This window comes from Uloborus diversus, chromosome 9, assembly GCF_026930045.1.
Source record: "Uloborus diversus isolate 005 chromosome 9, Udiv.v.3.1, whole genome shotgun sequence".
Classification (NCBI taxonomy): domain Eukaryota; kingdom Metazoa; phylum Arthropoda; class Arachnida; order Araneae; family Uloboridae; genus Uloborus; species Uloborus diversus.
In genome coordinates, this window is record NC_072739.1 from 67,346,347 (window position 1) to 67,368,276 (window position 21,930).

The 21,930-nt window shown below is 33.3% G+C and overlaps 1 protein-coding gene across 1 annotated transcript in view; it reads right to left on the reverse strand.

Moving 5' to 3' along the window:
- Positions 1 to 21,930, reverse strand: part of LOC129229833 (pyruvate dehydrogenase phosphatase regulatory subunit, mitochondrial-like) — a gene marked incomplete at its 5' end in the record, with an annotated part of 96,666 nt that overhangs the window by 15,918 nt on the left and 58,818 nt on the right. The window contains 6 exon segments of the mRNA XM_054864207.1: positions 10,105 to 10,284; positions 13,749 to 13,838; positions 15,224 to 15,422; positions 16,081 to 16,229; positions 16,351 to 16,487; positions 16,985 to 17,143. Of these exon segments, the coding sequence (XP_054720182.1) occupies positions 10,105 to 10,284; positions 13,749 to 13,838; positions 15,224 to 15,422; positions 16,081 to 16,229; positions 16,351 to 16,487; positions 16,985 to 17,143 (914 nt within the window).

Below are 21,930 nucleotides of genomic sequence, written 5' to 3' on the forward strand. Positions count from 1 at the left end.
ATAACTTAACGCATTGTTTTCACGTATTTAAGAAGTCAAAACATAAATTTTTTTCTTTCAATGTGTTTATACAACTAAAAATTTATAAGTGCTTATACATCTTGTGCTGATTTGAACAGTTACTTGTTGTATGTTGTAACTATTTTCAGATTGAGTGTGTATCTATGGAAGGACTGTATTTTCTTAGGACATTTCACAGGACTGTCTACCCAATTTTTCAATCAATGATGGATAATGAAGAAAAATTTTTTTCTACAATTCTTGTGAAAATTTGAAGTTCGATGGGTTACTGTATTTATTCCCAATGAAAAATACTTTTCGTGTTTCTAATTTCTACTAATATTGTTGTAAAGGAATTCATATGTAAAGCTTGAAGCCATATGAATTTATTTTTAATTTATTGAATTTATATTGAATTTGTAAGATAATGAGATGGGGGGGACATTGATAAACACTAAGTTTATCCTAAGTACAATGTTATTATTTAATTATATGTATCTCATCATTTACAAACTAAAGCTATTTAATTGTAAACTTACTATGCATGTTAGCGTTGTTCGCGTTGTAATATCCTTTTCGCTTTGACAAGCGATTCTTCCCGCGTACTTCAACTTCAGATGAAAACGTAAACAATGAGTGAATCTGTTTTCGCTTCCCGGCGAATTGAAGGTCAGATGACGTCACTCGTTCTCACGCATTCTAGAAGCTTTTTGCACACGTCTTTTCCGCACGTGTCGAACTTGAGATGACGCGTTATGCTAATTGGGAAAGCAGTATTTATACGCTCGTGTGATATGACTCTTTCTCTTTTTCACTTCTCGCATCTACGATAGATGTTTTAGTTTGTCAACTTGCAGTTTGCAGTTGGGGTTTTCGGCTCTTGGCTTTTCAGCCATCGAGATAGCCATTCAGTTTTTGGAATGGATTAATAGGAAGTTAGTTTTCTGATCGGTAGTTAGATGTGATCTAATAGATTCTACTAGAACTCGCCGAACTTAGTGTTCGTGATGCATTATTGAAATGTTAGTATTAGAGATCTATGAATAGAGATCATGAAAACCTCTTCAATGGAATATTTGGTAATACTTAATAGAATTAGTAAATAGATATAATAGGTCTACAAAGTTCATGATTATACTTTAGTTTTGCGTATGGCTTTGAGTTATTGATTCTTCAAGTTACTTTATTATTTTCTCATTTTATCTTTTACAATTGTTAATTGTTTAATAAATCGTTGATATTTTTAAAGAATGACTTTTCGTCACTTAATATAAGATTCTTCATGCAGCAGAAGATAAATTTCTATTTAATAGTTTGACTACTCCAATCGCGTATTACACTTTGCTAATTTAATAGCTTTGAATTATCATTATTCTTTGCAAAACTTGGGCTATTCTCTTTCTTGCTTTATGCTGGAGAATTATAGCCCATCAACATTTTACAATTTTTCTAAAATATTTCGCGTTTTTCTAAATATGTTTGTTTAAGAATTTAACTTTGAAATTTCTGTGATAATTGGGGGGTTTACAATCTAAATTAATTTTGGTATTTAACAAAACATTTTTCTTGTTGTATAGTGTGATATTTTTGTATAAATGTTATTTATTTAAATTATTTTGAGTATATTTTATTTCTTATTGGCAGACTGCACGGCTTTTTGATGTTGGGGTTCTGTAAACCTTTTATTTAGTTCTATGAACTTAAGGTAAAGCAGAGTTCCCACTCTTCCAACAGATTAAAAAATAGGGCCTTTATATGGCCTTTTTACAGCACAATTTTAAAATAATTAGGGCAAATACAAGCCAATGTCGCACACCAATTTTCTTTGAGGTCTTCAATTTATTTTTATGTTTTTTTTTTTTAAATCTATCATTCATAATTGACGAATAATTTTGAAATTCATTTCAAAGCACTTTTTTTTTACTCGACAGCAGAGCTTTAAAACGTTGTAACTAAAGTTCTATGGGAGCACTAGAGTTGTATGAAAGCTCATTTTAAGGAAAACTACATGTGCATTAATTTATTATGTTTATGTACCTTGAATAATTTGAGAATTTTTTTATTTTTTATAAAATGTAAAGTTGAAATTTTTTAAAGATAATCTTTGAAAATTGTTGGAAAAAACACATGATTTTTATTGTAGTTTAATGAATACAGAGAATTTCAGAGTGAGACCAAGAAAGGACAGCAAATAATGCAGGACACATTACTCTAATTTTTGCTAAAACATTTTAGTAACTGCTGAACCCTTTCATGGCTCCGCTGAAAATTTTTGGACATTTTTATAAATATGCATTAAAAAATCAAATAGTATTTTTTTAAAAAATAAAGGACACCATCATAAAAATTTTTGAATTTTTACATTTTCAAATTTTGTAGCAAACATTTTTTCTCAAAAATTATTCAAGTTACAAACTAAAGTGAATGTAATTATCTTTAAAATGAGCGATTGTAAAACTCTGTCGCTTTCATAAAACATGAGTTTTTACATTTAACAGTGAAATTTTGAAAAAATTGCAAAAAAATTTCTCACACTATTTGCTATTACTACTGAGGCACTCATAGTCCCACTCTGAAACATGTTGGATGTATTCATTAAAACATATTTAAGATTTTTTTCAAAAATTTTAAAGGACATTTTAAATTCATAATTTCGTGAAAAAGTTTTTCTTGAAAATAAACCATTCACTAAACCAGGGCCAAATTAAGGCATGGGCACATGGGGCACAGGCCAGGGCATTAACATTTTGGGGGGGGGGCACCAAATTTGTAGCTAAAGTTTTTTTTAAATGAAACAAATTCAAATTGCACCACAGCAAAAGCAAACATTAAGTCTAGGGAAAAAATGAAATCTATTTAAAATTACAAGCTTTTTCAGAAATTTCAAAGTCATTCCAAGCTTAATATTAAATTTTATTGCATTTTAAATGCTACATAAGAGATATCTTTGAAATTTATGTCCTATTGCTGCCAATCAAAAGTTTACCAACATGACATATTATAATGTTTTCACAATTTAATGCAATATTAGACATTATCACATTCAGGGTGGATACAGTAAATACTTAATAATCAAAATATTTTACAACTATAGTAAAAGCCAGGGAAGAGGGGGTAGGGGCAAATGAAGTTCGTACCCAGTATCCTCATAAAGTTTTAGTTGGGCCCTGCACTAAACTCCTGATTATCCACAGGGTGGATTACCCACCGGCTTTCACACATTCAACAAAACTTTTTTTTTGCCAATGGTTAACTGAATGTATAGATAAATGTACACATTTCAATTTAGTAAAAAACTGTTTCTAGTCACCCCTATTTTTTTCTTCCCCTTTCAATAGCATCAAACCTTTCATGGTCCCTGAAACCTAACTGCTTGAATCCTGATTTATAGATTTACACTACTTCCTGGTTACTGCTTTAAATCTGCACTATATTTATTGACTTTTAGATCGATACGACTTACGAGCATAATTGATCTTGTTCAAAAAAAACTTCCCTCCTTTCCCCCTATGCATAAATATCTTGGTGTAACCTAGCTTGATATGTTTCAAATTAATCTGTTTGCACCATTTGCTCGCATATGTGTAAAATCCATTTGCTAGAAGAAGCAATCCTTTTCTAGCTTCTACATGTTTTTTATAAAATGTTATCATTTTAATTAAATTTCTATTACATTATTGATCTATCTAAAGCTATTGCATAGACAAATATTGTCTTCTACTTACTTAGTGGATTATCCGCGATTTCGGTTATCCGCGGTTACCGTATATAAAATTAAAGTGCAAGTAACATCAAAATGAATTAGTATACAACTCTGTTGCTCTCATAGAACCCTTGAATTAAACACTTCAAAACACTGCTGGCAAGTAAAAAAAAAAGCTGTTAAACAAATTGCAAAAATTAATTGCACATCTATATATATAATTCTCTTACGTGCCGGCAAATGAAGGGGTGAATTTCTAAACCTCTGTTGGCAACACTTCGCCGATAAATCATGTAAACAAACTTCTACGTTGTTTTGAAATCTTGAATCACAGAATACTCAACGAACTTTTTTTTTTTTTGAGATGAGTTTGAGTCGGGCTGTGGCCCATTTCAACCTTAATCAGCAAAGAAAAGCTCAAAGAAGGCAGGAAACCGTTCTTGAATCCAATTTAAGATGAGCCATTTCCAGAGTTGTATTCTCTGATTCGCTGCCGATAATTTTTAGCGGCTGGGGAATTTTCAGTCAGCAGTTCCTTCAACAGATCAGGTGCGTCACACAATGCCGGTAACCGCACCTTTCCGTCATGGCAACATTTAGTATATTTATTTGCAGTATTACGCTCTTTCTGCCAATAAAGAGCACCACAAAATTCGCATTCTTCACACATTGCTCCACAATCATGTTCATCGGCAATGTTGTTTTGAACGCGTAGGCGCTTTGAGCGTCGTCTATTCTCTGCTTCAGTACGACAGTTCAGTTCAAAATGAATAACCGAGAAAGAATTTACTTTATTCCTTTTATTCTCAGCTGAAAGGTTTCGCCAAATTTGTTTAGGGTTATAGTAGTTTTAGTATTGTGCAAGCAAAGTAGCCTTGGCGAGTTTTCGCGTTTTTAGTTAAACCATTTTTTGTTCGTGACGTGGCAAGGATTCAGAATAACAACAAGAAGGACAAACGTTTGAGAAAATATGTTTGGTGCTCTCTGAGCCTGTTTTTAGTCATGGCCAGCTCTATGTGGCATTATCAAGAACAAGATCTTTTGAAGCAGTGTCAGTTGTGGCTCCCAAACGGGACATTTTTAATTGTGTATATGAGGAAGTTTTCTCAGATTAGAATATATAAGAGTGTAAATATGTAAATATATATAAGAGTGTAAATAATGTAAATACATCCCTCGGGGGAGCCTGTAACCCCTAGAGGGCGCGTCCCCAGGTGGCGGATAGGGGAATGCCTTCATTGGTTTTCCAATGGGTGGTAGAAGGGAAATAAAATACCTTCCGCGGACCAACAGGTAGAAGTGCAATCTCTCCAAAGCAATGACAGACACTTTTGTATCTATAATGGTAAAGTTGTGCACATTGCCAAGGCAGTCATCTTACATACAGCAAAGTTAAACTGTCGAAAATCTGGCTAAAGCAGACAAATTAACATTATGAACGTAATTTTCATATTGGTTAAATGGATGGTGACCTAAATGCAATTACCAACTTTTATTTTTACGGAAAATTTTAGCTAGGCTAATGTATTGGCATACAGCGAGCGAGCGAAGCGAGCATGGATCGCGAAGCGATCCACAGGGAACTGCGTAAGCAGTTCCGGGGGTTGGCGAGCGATAGCGAGCAGGGGGCGATAGCCCCCTAGTAACTTATGAATAGGCTTGCCAGACGTCCCGTTTTCAGACAAAATCCCGGTGTCCCGGTCGGTTTACTTCATGTCCCGGAAAAAGATAACTGATTACAAATGACCAAAAAGGCCTTAAAGGATTATTTAGGACAATTATTACTGTTACTTATATCAACATTTTCTTGTAAAATTAATACCGGATTAGCTTGAAAAAATTTTACAGCAAAATTAAAACCAAAAAAGACTAAAATATTCCCGTAAAATGAAAAGTGTGTCTAAATATTGTTCATTTTTTTATTCATCATTCAATGTGTTTCTAACTAAAATAAATTGTAAAATAATTTGTCGAAATGTTCAAATTTTACCTGCTTACGTCATATTTTCGGTTCATAATTAGTAACCTTATATTCAGAGCATTTAAAATAAACTGCCCAACAAAAAAATCCAAAAATCAACCACAGGTGTGTACCTTTCGAATACTAGCGACGATTGGGGGGGGGGGGGTTCCGGTGTCCCGGTTGAGCACTTCAGAAATCTGGCAAGCCAACTTATGAATGATAGATTTTTAAAAAGTATAAATAAATTTAAGACATCAAATAGTAAGGTTTCTAAAAGTTTCATGAAAATCTAAGAAATAAAGTTAGGATTTTTTGTTGTTGTTGATTTAACACGGAATGACACAAATCCTAATAAAATAAGGCCTTTCATTATTTTTTAGGGCTTTTGACTACAAAATATGGCTTTTAGAGGGGCCCCTACAAGCAATAGTTGAAAATAGGGCCTTTATAGGGACTTTTGAGGGCCTGTTGGAACCCTGTAAAGACACATTCCCCAACATAAAGGAATCCTTGCGCGCAGCCCACGCTGCAGCAGACGTCTCTGAATTGATGAAGCACACAATGAAACACCTGTAGCTGTTGACCACTTTGCTGCCAATTGTCTAGAAAAAGCTGTGCGGTCTGTCAGCGCCATACGCACCAGGTGTCTTTCATCGCGAGCTGACGTCACATTTCGGGGTCCACTCCCAGATTTCCGAGCTGTCCGAACCTCGTCCGCCCACTGCTTCCAAACATGCATGATTGTGCTGCTGTTACATTGCACACGAGCGGCTACTGCACGATAAGACAATCCAGCTTCATGAAGGCCAAAGATTCTGCCTCGTTCAAACTCCGAAGTTTGCTCAAATTTTGCTTTCTTTCGTCAAAGAAGCATAATAAAGATTGAGTTAACGTTTACTCTAGCATATAAACACCGATAATCATACATGCCTCACTACAGCCGTCTATTTATATGGGGTTTGATCCACCTTTCAGAGGGCACTGCTCAGCATACACATGCGCTACCGGTTTGCAATTCTAATCATTTGCATACTTTCAGGGGTAGAAGTGACCGACTTGTCACATATAGGACGTTTTCCACAAAAAATATAGGACAAATATAGGACACATTATATGAATAATTTTGCTATGAAAAAAGAAATAATACATATCATATATTATTTAGTTATTCTTATCAATGTTTTTGTTTCCAAAAAAAAAAAAAAAACCTCAAACAAAATTATAACTTACATCTCAAATGACTTTCCTGTAGTTGAAAGAATAATTTTTCAAAAAAGTGTACTTTATAGACTAAATAACTGGACAAAATTTGAACAAAGCTGATTTTTATTTTTCTTCCTCACTCATGACCTAAGTACAAATTCCACTATTATTAGATTTTATATCTAAACTGAACCTTTTACCACTTCTATTAAGAACAAAGGGAGCTTGAGGAGGATCCTCCTGACGTTTTTCAGAGTTTTCTTTACGCTTGAATGTTTTAGCATGCTGCCTCAAATGGTTGCAAAACGACAAACAGTTGCAAAAATGGCAAAAAGCGGTAAAATCATCTTTTCCTTTAGTGCACATGCACCAAAAGTTGTACAATTAATGCCCTCCTGGTTCAACCACTCCACACGAAATTGTGTTAAACAATGCGATTTCGCCATTATAATTCCACTTAATACAACAAACCACGTTTTAACGTCATAAGGAACTAACATTCGATGATCCCAAAATTTTACAAAAAGAAAAGATTGCAAAAAGAATATTAGAAAATTCCAATTAGAAAATGCACTGAACACAAAAATACACCAAGGATTTGATTTATGGTAACACACATTGGGGTATATAGCTATTCTCAGCAGAGAAGATTTTACCTCTAAAAATCCACAACCTTTTTCCATATTTTATTTCCAGGACAATACACATGAAAGATGTAAATCACATAGGAATAAAAGAACACTCATGGCTACAGACGGGAATCGAACCTGCGCCTCTCCGATTACAAAGCAAGTTGGCGAAACCACACGGCCACCAAGGCCCCTATACAACAAAAACGAAAAACCCCATGATGGAAAACAAAACAAATGGCTGTTGCCCCCCAAACGCAAAATTCTAAAACCAACTTCAGACTTAGTTCTCAAAACTCCACCAACTATAGAGTGATGTCACATTGCTGTAGCCAATGAGAGAAGATGCCTGTTGCAGGATTTAGTTGCGTTTTTTAATTTGAAATTCGTTTGGGCAAGTACTTTCAGCGAAAAATCCGATGTCAGAAAGTTTATTTACTGTTCTTTTTAAAAGATATATAGGGTAAAAAAAGGGAATATAGAAAATATGGGACGTTTTTGAAAAATATAGGAAATGTAGGACAATTTTGATGCTTTTTTTTGAAAATATAGGAAATATAGGATATATAGGACTACTTCGACCCCTGTGCTTTACATTTCCTGCTATTTTCATCCCACTCGCGTAAGTCCTTCGTGGTGTTGCAATTTTCACAAACAAGAGTGTACACATTAAAGGTTGTTGAAAACCCGACTATTATTACAAATAAAGTTACAGCAGAGCTTATAGCAGCGATTAGCAACCTAAAGATCAATTTTTCAAGTTTGGCTAACTCTTAAAATCAACATTGTGGAGGGGATTCTCCCTTTGCAATAGCATTATTAACATCCCATTTAAAACAATGTTTTTCTACTTTGAAATTTATACCAAGTTTTAGCTGTAAATTTATCGAGCTTTGTGGATATAGTTCAAGAACAAAAGGCACAAGTCTTTTTTCTCGTAAATTAAACATTGTGGCACTTCCAACTATCATTAAAAGTTCTGAAAAATAATCAAATAACTTTTGGCTAAGAAATTGAGCCTAATTTTTTCAACATACAATAATGCTTATTAATGGTACTCTAGCAAAAGACTTGGTCCAGAATGTTGTCGTGAGCGGCTGAAAATGCACTTCAGATTGATGTAAAGTAAGAAAAAAAAAAACGTTAAAAAAAGCACAAATTTGTCAATTACAGCACACACGTGTTTCGGCGTTACAGGGAAGGCATTTTTCAATGCAAAAAGTAATGAGCTTATGGATGAAAAGACATCCGACAAAAGTTTTTTGGCTTCGGGCCTTTACTACTGTGGGCAGGTAAATAACAGTACCTGCAGAAATGAGTCTTTGAGACGTTTGAAGAAATGCATTTTGGATTCAATACTAAAAATAGGGAACTGCAATAGGAAGTGCCTCTACCATAGCCCCATAAGAAAAAAAATATTTGATAGTACTTTGAAGACTTTCCAGTACATATTTCTTAGCAGAAAAAAGAAAGCCTAAAAAATTAGCTAAGAGCATTTTTCACTTAATGGGAAAATCCTTAAGTTTAAGTAAAAACAGTAACATAAATTCAAATATAGTTAAAGTTTTCCATTTACAGCAAAAAATTACAAAAAACTGCTGCTTTCACCTTGGATATATACAAGCACTTTACAGGAGGGAAGGGTTCTAGAGTAAACAATTTTGATAAATGTTTAAAAAAAACCGTACTAAATGCCAGCTGTAACACATAAAGTACTGTTTTTTTCATAAGAGCTTGTACTTTCACCTTTAATTCGGTAGCATATTGAATGATTTGTTTTACAATTTTGTAATGTGTTTACTGACAAATCTTTTTTTTTTTTTTTTTTGCCTATATTGACCCCATGTGGCTAAATAGAAGTGCACATTGTCGTTACGACTTGACCAAAAGTTACAGAGAAATAAACTAAAAATTGAGAGAATCATTCAAATAATCTGCAGTACCTGCCTTCTCCCTTACTATGGAAAAGTTTAATTCATATGTAACAGAGGCAGATTTCAGAAATTATTTACTATGCATATCTTTTGCATTGTATAAACTACAGTTTACTAATGCCAAATGTGTCTTGAATGCAGTGATAATGAATTTCTGCATTAAGAAAGGGATTCCTACTAACCTTAAAGCATGTGCATACAAATATTTTACAAATTTCTTGCTTTAATAACATGGACTTTTAACATTAAAATATTTATACAAAGGTAATTAATTGACTTTAATTCTTAGTACAGTTTCATAAATTTTTTTAAGATTCGACAGTTTTTATGGTTAATAGGACATATGAATAATTAGAATAAATAAATAAAATATAGCTGATATTTCAATCTTAGTTTAACAAATAGTATTGTAAGTACAGTTGGTTTTCTATTTAATAATGCTCATTCAACGACTTTCTCTATTTGATGACTACTTTTTACGGTCCATGATGCTCCACTGTAGTTTTAGAAGCATTCTATTTAAGATACATTCTACTTAAGGACGATTATTTGTGGTACTTTGAAAGTCGTTAAATAGAGAATCAACTGCATTTAGAATTTTTTAAAAACATGTAATATGGTTACAGAAGTATTACATAAAGACTATGATATTAAGTATATACAAAAACTTGCCTGCATTTTTACTTTAAAGCCTCGTCCAACTTCAAAGGGCGTAGTATGGCTATCCAATTCTTCAGCCCAGAAAGGTATAAATTTCTCAATTCTCAAGAAGCGTAGAGCATAATATCCAACATTTCTGATGCCATAATCTCTCCCAGCAGTAAGCAAATTGTTATAAACATGTAAAGCATACTGAAAATTTAAAAAATATATGAAAAAAAGCACACTTTTGTTGAAACCACTTCACAGCTATTAATTTACCTTTGCTTTCATAAAATTTTTTAAAAGTAGAACTTGAGAGTTGTTATTGATATGTACATTATTTACACTCAGGAAATGGGTGAACCCAAATGCAAAATGTAAAGTTAAGTGACCAGACCACATCTCTCATAAATTCTCCCATATGAACTTGTGTCAAAACACTCTTTGCTGAAAATTGCACACACCTGTTTAAAAGCAATAATTGAGGTTGTGAAAAGCAAAGGGTTGTAAGTGGACTTTTCAAGTTTTGAATAGAAGGCTTGCAAATTTCAAACATTAAATAGGCTTTCATTAAAAAGTTTTCTTAAATCATGCTGTATAGCATTAACTACCAGAGCTACTATTACCATTTCGTACCCCAAAACAGCTGGGCACTTACATCCCTTTGCTTCCAGGTGCTCCAATTTAGCTGTCCTTCAGTGAAAGAATATCAAATTGTACATGTAACTGACTATTTTTCCTTCAGCTGAATTTCCTTGCTTTGAAGAAACAATTTCATTTGTTTCTGAAACGTGCAATAGCTTCCAACATTGAAAAATTGGAGAAACTAATGTATATATGTATATATATATATATATATATATATATATATATATATATATATATATATATATATATATATATATATATATATATATATAAAACTCAGGAGACTTTTGCATGAAATAAATTAAAGGCCAAAAATTTGCCTGTCTAAAGGATTTTTAAAGTATAAGTAGGGCAGGGGTGATAGTTGACCCAAGTAAAATTTTCTGAAACTATGAGGAAGCTTAATTCCCCCCCCCCCACCCCCGGTAAAAACTCTTCAAATATGCATACAAAAATCATTGATAAAAAGCATTTAAAAAGTTTTTGAAAAATAATTTTTCTGTTCTAGACTGTGTTGTTTACCCCAAAATTTCCAGATCACAAACACCCCCGAAGTAGGGATTTCTCAAATCAAGCTAGTTTAGGATCTGCAATTCAGCTTTTAAAAATCCAGCAGGATCCGAAATTCAAATTTTCATATGAGTGATGATAAAAATTACTAGCAGCAAGTGAAGTTTACGAAATTCAGAGAAAAATCCAGAATTTTGAAAAACAGTTTTTTGGAAATACAAATTTCAAAAGACGGAAAATGAAATAAACATGTATTTAAAATGACTTTTCCATAGTCGTTGATGAAAAAGTTTTGTTTCTGCCATCCTGAGCATCTTAGGATAGGGGTTTTTCCCTAAATTCTAATCACTGAAAAATTCCTCTTTTGGGGAGTTTGGGTTGCTTTGATGAAAATTTCAGGGCTCCCAACACATTGTAGCTTTAGAAAAGGGTAAAAGAGGACCATTTTCAATCAAAAAGAGGACCAAAGAGGACCAGTTAGGATTAAAAAGAGGACCTTGGGAGGACCATTCACTTAAGCCCAAGGAAGCACCAAAAGGCAAATCAGCTGCCACCAAAAGGCAAATCAGCATCCTGCTGGGCTAAATCTGTGAAGATAATTTGTTAATTAACCATAATACTGATTTGTAATGATATGATTCCTTTATAACCTTCTGCACAACTGATCTTTTTATCTATTGCATAATAGTATTATTTACACAAAAAAATTGGATGGGAGGGGAGGAGGCACTTAGGCACAAAATATTTTAATATTTACATGATTAAAAAAGATTAAAATTTCAAACACTAAAAGCAATTTTCCGCAAAGTCCGAGTAAGTTCAATGTTACCATGGTTTCCAAAATAATTCCTTTGTTAATTAATGAAATTAAATGAAAAATAAGCTAATTTAAAGTAGCATATGTCAAAATAACCTAAAATTGTCAAAAACATCAAAATGTTCACAAAATGCAAAAGGATTGAAAATTCAAACGTGAGATGCAATTTTCCACGAAATCCGAATAAGTTCGATGATGTCATGGTTTCCAAAACATTTCCTTCGTTAATTATTGAAATTAAACGAAAAATAAGCTAAACTAAGGTTGTATATGTCAAAATAACTTCCAATTGTAGAAAACATCAAAATATTTACAAGATGCAAAGGATTGAAATTTTAAACGCGAGAAGCATTTTTCAGCGAAGTCTGAGTAAGTTCAATGTTGCCATGGTTTCCAAAATATTCCCTTCGTCAATTATTGAAATTAAACGAAAAATGCGCTAAACTAAGGTAGCATATGTTAAAATAACTTCCAATTGTGGAAAACATCAACATATTTACAAGATGCAAAAGGATTGAAATTTCAAACGCGAGAAGCATTTTTCGGTGAAGTCCGAGTAAGTTCAATGTTGCCATGATTTCCAAAATACTTCCTTCGTTAATTATTGAAATTAAACGAAAAATAAACTAAGCTAAGGTAAGCACGTGTCAAAACCACTTTGAATTGTAAAAAGCATCAAAATGTTAACAAGATGCAAAAGGATTGAAACCTCAAACACAAAAGCAATTTTACGCGATAGATCATATCGAATATATATGTTCAGAAAATTGCACTAATGAAGTATTTTTAAATGAATTACAAGCAGAATCCAAAGATTTTTGAAAGAATTAAAGCAATAAAGAAACTTTTCATACTTTTTCAAGAACTTGAAAATACCCCCCCCCCCACACACACAAGAACTTTTCAAGCTTTTTTATGGGCGTACGAACCTTGTTTAACATGCGCTGCGGCGGCGTTTTTGAGTGTACAGTAACTTTTAACGAAATGGAAAACTATAAAAGCGGACTAATTGGACCAAAATGTTAAAAAGCGGTCTAAAGTGGACTTTACCATAAAAAACGGACTTTGGCGGGAAAAGCGGACTATTTGGGAGCCCTGAAATTTAGGAGAAACTCGAGAGTCTCCTGAGTGAATCGGGAGAGTTAGCAGCAATGACATGTACATACAGTTTTCAGAGCAAATTTCTCCCTTATGACTGTTATTGTATTATTGGCATAAAAAGCAGATTTATAATTTGTTCATATAAACTTTACTCAAATATTACAATAGTATATCAGCATAAATTAATAATAGACTCTAACTCGAATAATATAACTCTAGAAAAAATAATTTCATACTACTGAACTATTACATGTACATTCCACTTAGTAAAGAAATGGAACATGGCTTACTCGTTAGTGTGTATGGAGGCACCATGCATTTACTTAACAAAAAAAAAATGTAAAAACAAATGTATTTAATTTTTTTTTCTTATTTGTGCTAATATATTTCGTTTGTTGCTTTTTTACCTTTCTAACTATTTACAATTTAATAACAATTAATCTACTGAATCTGTTGAATAAACAGCTGTTAGCCTCCAGCAAACTTTTTATTTTTGCATTATATATTTCGATTTTGCTTTGTAACTGCCAATTCCTTTACAGAAGGGTTTAAAAAACAATTGAATTTTACAATATATAGAAAAAATAGACTACTTTACCTCAGATGGTATATAAAGGGAATATCCTGGTTCTCCTGTGTTGTTAAATGCCATTACTAAAACTTCCCCAGCATATCCAACATTTATTTTCTGTAATAAATAATGAGTATTCAAAATACATCAAAAACAATTATATTTTTCCACTAAAAAATAAAATATACATTTAATACATAAAACCTTATCAGATTATTACTCATGGTGTTGAAACCTTGATATTATTAGATTTATATAAGTACCTCAAGAGATACTAACTGCATAAGATATTTCTGGAACCATTACAATATTTAACTTTTGGAGTTAAATATCTTCATGGTTCATTATAATTATGAAATTGGAAGCCTAATAATTAGAAGAAATGATATTGTGATTTTTTCAAATCAAATACCAAAGAAATGGTGGGCATATTCAAAGAAAGATTGAATATGATGAACAAAAAAGAGTAATAAAAGAAAAACTTCTTAATACAAGAGAAAAACATACACTTAAATAAAACTGCCTAAACCAAGAGTTTTAAATATAGAAACTTTTTTAAAAATCCAATGTACAGTGGCTTATTTCATCCAAGCTGTATTAAATTCTTATTTTTTGTTGTATTAATGTCCTATTTATTTAAATGTGACATGCTAACAGAAATATCATCTCTATCATCTTTTTTTTTGGAATAGTCTTTATTTTACATGAAATACATTTGATATCACAGCAAGAACCCTCCTCTGCAACAAAACATTGAAGAATAAAGCTAAACATGCTTTATTCTTCAATGCAGTGCATACTGATATGCCACTTTAATTCTAAGCTTTCAGTAGTAAACTTAACAATGCCAATAGTTTTCAGTAGTTCTTAATACTTGACAAATGCAGTTGAAACAGCTTTTTGATATTTGAAGAAAGAAGGTCTGAAGAAAACAGAATTAAAATAAGATGTTGGACATCGGCAAGAAAAGCAACAGAACTCAAAATTTTGGGGAAAAATACCAACTATTGATTTAAAATCTAAATTTAATTTTCTTTCTTGCCATAAAACTCGCTAAGTTAGTTTACATAACTGATGCATGGTGCTGTAAAAATGATGTAATCAATAGTGATACATTACTCAAATTTTATGATTTAGAAGAAAATTTTTAAATTTTAATGTGCAATATTAGTTTAGACAATGAAAACCAACCAGTAAACATTACATCATTAACTTTTCTGCATGTATTGTTATATTTGACACAAAATCACTTAAAACAACTATTGTGTAAAACCTTGATTTTCTCCAATGTTTTTTTTATTAAGTTGGTCACTTTCCTTGCTGGGATGTGATATGCCTACAAAAGTACCTTCCGTATTGGATAGGAAATTTTTTTTAACGAGTTTGCAACTATACCAATTTTCTTACTGCAAGAGTTGAAAGAATATATCCTTATGCTACAGCTCAGCAATTTATAAAAAAAATTTTAAAACAAAAATAAAGTACAAAACTAAATAACATACCTTGCATGTAAATCCCGGTAAATCCATTTCAGTTCTGGTCAATTCGCACATCAATTCTTTTGACTTTGGTCCTACAATGTTTAAAACTGTGTACATAGATGTGACATCTCTCAAGGAAATGGAGCCATCTTTGGGCAAATGGCGTTTCATCCATTCGGTGATACGAGTTTGTTGAGCAGTTGGAGACATCATGAAATAGCTGCATGAGCATTAAACAAGATTTGTACACGATAAGTTATTTCATGGACATAAAATGTTGGGTCTATACAGAGGCAAACAGAAACCACATCACTTGCAAAAGTTCCTATTTTAAAGAATTTCTTGAGAAATAAGAAAACAATTTTGCATTCTTTGTCACGTAAAAGGTATGCTCCAGCTCACATTTTTCAATAAACATTTAATCCCCATGCATTGAGAAAACCAGCAATAAATTGAAGACACGAAAAAAGTTTTTTTTTTTTTTTTTTTTTTTTTTTTTAACCAGCCTTCACTGTAAATATCTTGGAATAAGCTGTAAATTTCAAAAATTACTACACAAAACAATTTATAGATTTTTGTGAAAGCATCACTTATATTCACAAACATATGAGCATTTCTTTCAAAAATATCAATTTTGCTTACATGTTTTGGCATATAACACGCAGTTTTCAGTCAAACCTAGTCAATGAATTCAGGTTAAAAAAATTATCTATGCTTAGCTGTTTGTTTGATTCATAAAAAAATACAAATATCTTAAGCTTTTTCGTTATGAGCAATTATAACTTTTAAATGACGACCAAAAAGAAAATTGGCAACATTTGTTCATACCTCTTATGTAAAAGAAAAGGTAAAAATGAATTGTAATGAATAATATTTACCAATTATGAGCCCTTCGTAGAAGAAGACAATCATTTTCGTAGCAGCCTTTGTCATTTTGCATTCCAGATGAAACAATATTTCCAACAGGGACATCAATGTCATTAGAGCATAAGAGTTGCAGCAAATCAACAACTTCTCTGCCTCCAGACTAAAATAAAATAGAGATATTTTTAAGTTATGCTGCTATTACATTGAAAAATTGTTCATTGATGGAGGATGTTTTACTGCATTTAAATGGAAAAAAAATTAAAAAAAAAAAAAAGAATTACCTTGAGATGAAATTTGGTAAAAGAAGACATATCTATTATTCCAACTCTCTCTCTGCAAGCGGTATATTCTTCTTTAACATTTTCAAACCATGATGGCTTTTCAAAAACTATTGCAGGTGGTTTTAATCGCTCTTCCTCTAAATCAAGAATAACATTTTGTACGGAATAAGAATATTGTTTATCAAACAAATATTCCAAATGAATTGCAATCTAAATCTCAAACATGAATACAAATACAACTAAAAGTGAGTAAATAAACATATTTGAAATATGTAGTACTAACTACAAGTAGATAATTATATTCTAACTGTATTTGTACTTACTCACAATTTATAAAATACTAATACTTTTGATACATTAAGAAAAGTGACAGATTTACAGGTTTGGGGACCCATCACAATGCATTTTTGGAGACCCTTTTGTCTATCACAGAACTATAAAATATTTTGCAGAAATATGTTCGGTTTTCAACAATGGTATACTGATAGACTCTGCTTGATAAGAAAGTGTATATAAAATGAAAATAAATTAAGAATATAATTTTTAGTTTAAAAAAAAACCTAGAAAACAACAAGCAATATGTGAACAAATGCATATTAAACTGAAAAGAAAAGTAGTTCACAACAATACTCACTAGATAAAGAAGGATCAAAGTAAAGAACCCTTTCAAATCCCATCCTTTCTCCAAACACAGCTCCTGCTTTTTCTTGTACAGTATACAAAGGAGAGCAACGGGCTTTTCGAGCCTTACTGAACTCGATCAGGAGAGGATGTCGAATGGAGTAATTGAACCCTAGAAACACACAATTAATAAGTCGAAATTGAGAGTTTACACACTTATACGAGAGTAATTCAGAAAAGTTCTAGTCAAAGATAATTGGGCATCCTTTGTGAGAAAAATATGCAAAGAGAGGTCTTAAAAATCTGGTTTTTCTTCTTCTTCTTGCTTATCTCTCTGATCTGAATCAGATCCATGAGGTTGTTCGCCTTAATCAACTTCAAGACAGAAGCAGGTCTCTTCAGTAGATCCTTGCGTACCAAGCCAACACAAAAAATCAGATGTTATGCAGTGGCCTCTTCAGTATGACATTTGGTGCAAACTGGGAAAGTCCTATTACCATGGGAAAACCTGAGGGTTTTTAGATGACCTGTTCTCAGATGAGTCAAAGCAGTTTGATCCCTCCTGTCACTCTCAAATCCAAGGGAAACACCAGGACACTCTCAAAAATACCATGGATGCTCAGGAGGACATCTCCAAGAGCTGTTTATAGTAGCTTTACATCTGGAGTACAGTTCAAGGTAATTCAGAGGATCCCCACTAGTCATCCCCACTTCTGAGTCATAGTAGATCCCTCTTTCGCCCCAGTCCATCCGCTATGTCGTTATATCTCAAATTCACATGAGATGGAATCCATTGTAAATGGAGGTCACAAGAACAGGACTCGAGTTTTTTTAACAATTCTTATCCCCTTTTGATCTGCAATGAATCTCCAATTTTGCAAGTATTGGATTGAACTGCGACTGTCTGATAGGATCCATGTCTCTCTAGGGAAACGTTGCTCAGCAATATAATCCAGAGAGCCATGTCAATGGCGATCAATTCAGAGCAGAACACGGAGCAGTAATCAGTATTTCTATGTTTAAGAGATATTTCTTCATCTCCAGACTTAACAACTCCACTTCCAGTGTTCCCTTCAATTCTGCTGCCGTCTGTGTAAATCAAAACAACCTTAGTAGGAATACCATACCTGCCAACCTCCGAGAAAAAAAATCCGGAAGATTTTTTTATTTTTATCCACAAGATTTTAACGCAAAATAAAATCAAACAGGACCCCTATCCTCTTTTCATTTAACAATATATTAGTTATGAATTTCATATCAATTGAACTTACTTTTGTTCAGTAAATATTACTTTTATTGCTTTCTTTAAAAGTTTGGAAATAACATTTGGTACTCATTTTAAAAAAAGAGCAAAGCAAAAACAGCTCAAACTGAGAGAACAAGAAGATAATCGGCGCCGAAATTGTGCCCCTAGTTGCCAGGCGCGACGCTTGCTTTGATTGGATTCCGATGAAGTCATGCGCTGTATCACTCCGTCATGTCATAATCTTGCCTCACTTCTCCTCGTGCCATTCTCCTACGGCAACCTTTCCTTGGCTACTTGGCCTAAAACGTACCACAAAAGAATCGTTAGCGCCAAAACTGGCTTTCCTACAAAACGTCAAAAATCCGGAAGATTTTGCTCATAACCGGAAAAACGGAAAAGGACATAAAAATCCGTAAAACTTCCGGGAAATCCGGAAGGCTTGGCAGGTATGGAATACTATTAATCACTTCTAAAGCAACCTGTCTTAAATATTCAGGATGTTGAGTTGTCTTATTTGTGCGGATAAATAATGCGAACTAATCATGGTCAAGAAGTATTTGTGCATCTTCTGAAAGTACGAAGTACCCGGAGCACCAAGAGGTAGAAGTCTGACTTTGCTCCTATGCCTGCAGACCTTAGTTGAGCATAATGAAATGGCCTTCAGGTCTTGGGTGACCCTACCAGGAGGAAACTCTCCCGACGTACTTTGCCCGTTCCGCCCAGGTACATTCCCTCGCCATGTTGAGGTAGCCTGCAGGACTTGAGGGGGAAAAGATTTAGATGAGTGGATTATTACCAGGAATACATTGAAACAAAATCAACAGCATGCATTAAAAATCTGGGGAAAAAAGCTTTAAAAAAAGAATTATTTTCATGATTGATATTTTAAATAAAAGTTTAACAAAAGCTGTATGGCAAATACCTGAAACAGATAGAATATTTTTTCTCCCCTTGAAGTATGAAAAGAAGGGATACATTTTCCCCATCACATCAAATTCTGCTACTTAAGAGATAATGTTAAACACTTCCACCTAGCTGCAAGATCTGCTTAAAGAACTTCTAAATGCAATGAAACTTCAGCCACCAAATAAAAAAAGGTGGACAGCCAAACAGAATGCATTTTCACATTCATTAAAAACAGACCTGCTTATCTTAAGACTTATGAGAATCATAAAAATGATACTGTTATAAAAATTCAAAATTTAGTTATTTATTCCATTAAATGATGATTCAGTCAATTTATTTAAACAAGTGAAAATACTCTGTTAAGAGCTAATCTAACAAATGCTCCGAACAATCTTCAGAACAATTAGGCAACAATCACCAACACTTACCATGACTCGAAAAATTACGAGTTTAGTATATCAGACTTTTCACATCAGGCATGTGACAGTTCCATGGTATAATATAAAAGTGTGAATGACTTGATGAAAGAAAAAGAAGAATGTGGCTCACATCTCTCACAGACCAGAGTTTCCTAAACTATGGTCCACGGACCCCCGGGAGTCCCCGAGTTCATTCCAGGGGGGCTACGGCGCTATTCAGCTAAGAAGCTAAATATATTTGAGATTGAAGGATAAGTAACGATATTTTAATTCAAAAAGAAAGCACATTTATGAGGAGTAAAAATGTTCTTGCTTAAGTATTTGCAGGACGCAGCAGCCCCCCTCCCCCGCCCCCCCTGGAACTCCCGGAGATATTTCCTTAAACCAGACACCAATCATGACTGAATAAGATATCCTTTCAAAGAAAGAGACATCGCTTTCTTGCATCTCTGAAAGTGAGCAAGATGAATTAGTAGATTTATCTTCTAGTGGAACTTGGGAGGTTTTCTTCAACAGGGGTCGGAGTGGCGATTTCAAAAATTTTAGGACACAATTTTGATAAAATTTTAGGACATTTTTAGGATAACAAAAATCAAGTTTTTCTAACTTAAATATGAAATTTATAAGCTAGATTTTAGCAGTGGATGATAAAACATTTCAAATTCAATCTAAAATACTACAATAAAATGCATTAAATCGTTTAATCTTCATCACAGTGATGTACTATGAAGTAGAAGTATATACCACATACTAGTAGGATTAATGTATGTCCAATTGCTTCTTTACTTGCCTTGTTATTTTTATCAAAGTGAATTACAAAGAATGATATTCTTAAAAAGGGAGGTTTTCAAATAAGGTGCAAGTCCAAAATTTATTATGTGCTTGACTTTCATCAGATAATTTGATACTTTTTGCTATTGCAGAATCACCAAAAATTTCCCTGTAAATTACAGACAAATCATTCAAAGATGCAAATGAATAATTTTTTTTACGCAACTAAAACTAAGAAAACATCTACTTTCGAAATTTTATCTTGGAATGAGTTTGGAACAAAAGCTTTGGATTGCTTCATAATAATAAATTTGTTTTCAGTAGAAGACGAAGGACAAGGAATTCAAAATACAGCTTGATTTTTCAAGCTACTCGTCAAACTCTTATGTTTTGCCCCATCAGAATGAGACAGTACCTGTGAAAATCCTTGATTCGATATTGGAAAGATAATGTACAAAACAAATAGAACAAAATGCTTTAAATTTATCTTTTTCTGACCAGGTGATGATTTTGCATCCATTTCTGCCTGCTTTTTTCCCAAGCATAAAGAAGAGAATTTGGTTTTTTGTGGCATTTTAATGAAACAAATTATTTTCATTTTTAAAGCAAAAAGTCAGTAATTAAATTTAAAAATTATATGCCGAAGAAATATTCCAACTTCACTGCCACTCCAACCCGTCCCCCCCCCCTATGGTTCACATACTTTTAATTTATTTTTAGAGGGGGAGAACTCAAAAATATCAGATCATATTCCTTTCCCCTAACTCTTTTGCAAAATTTGCTGCACAATTGTTCTTATTTTCTTTACTGTTTGATTTTTATGTATTTTTTGCAGAAGAATGATTGCAAGAGTTACAATCTGCTTAGGGTCTAAAAAGTTTATGTTATCCTAAAATGTAGGCATATTGTCATGGGGATAAGGCATGGGGATTACGAACTTCATCAGGAACCCCAATTGGTGCTTCCGGTTTATGAAAAGGAAAAGATTTTCTGTGCAGGCTAAAACCACTGTTGGGCAAAAGCTTCCTTCAGATTGGATGGAAAAGAAGGAAGTTTTTTTGACTTTCACGAGAAAGAAAATCGAAGAGATGAAGTTGTGTGGCGGGCAGATCATTAATATGGATGAAGTGCCCGTCACATTTGACTGCCCTCTAAGCAGAACTGTACATGGTACAGGTGAAAGAACTGTTTCCGTGTTGACAACAGGGAATAAAAAATTGTCGTTCACTTGTGCTCTAAGTTGCTCTGCTGACGGAGAAAAGTTTTCTCCGTTAGTTATCTTCAAAAGAAAGACTATCCCTAAAGGAAACTTCCCTACGTGGGTAGTGATTGTCGCCAACGAAAAGGGCTGGATGTGTGAAGAAATGATGCTCCTTTGGTTGGCGGCAGTCTACTGGAAGAGGAAGGGCGCTTTTATCGTCCCCAAGGTCTCATTGTGTTAGATTCAATGAGCTCGCATTTAGTTCCGGCAGTGAAGTCGGAAGTTAAAAAAATGAGCTCTGAATTGTTGGTGATCCCACCTGGGATCACCAAAGTTCTGCAACCACTTGACATAACTGTAAATCGGGTGTTCAAATGTGGACTGAGTAAAAAGTGAGAGTTGTGGCTGTGAAGCGG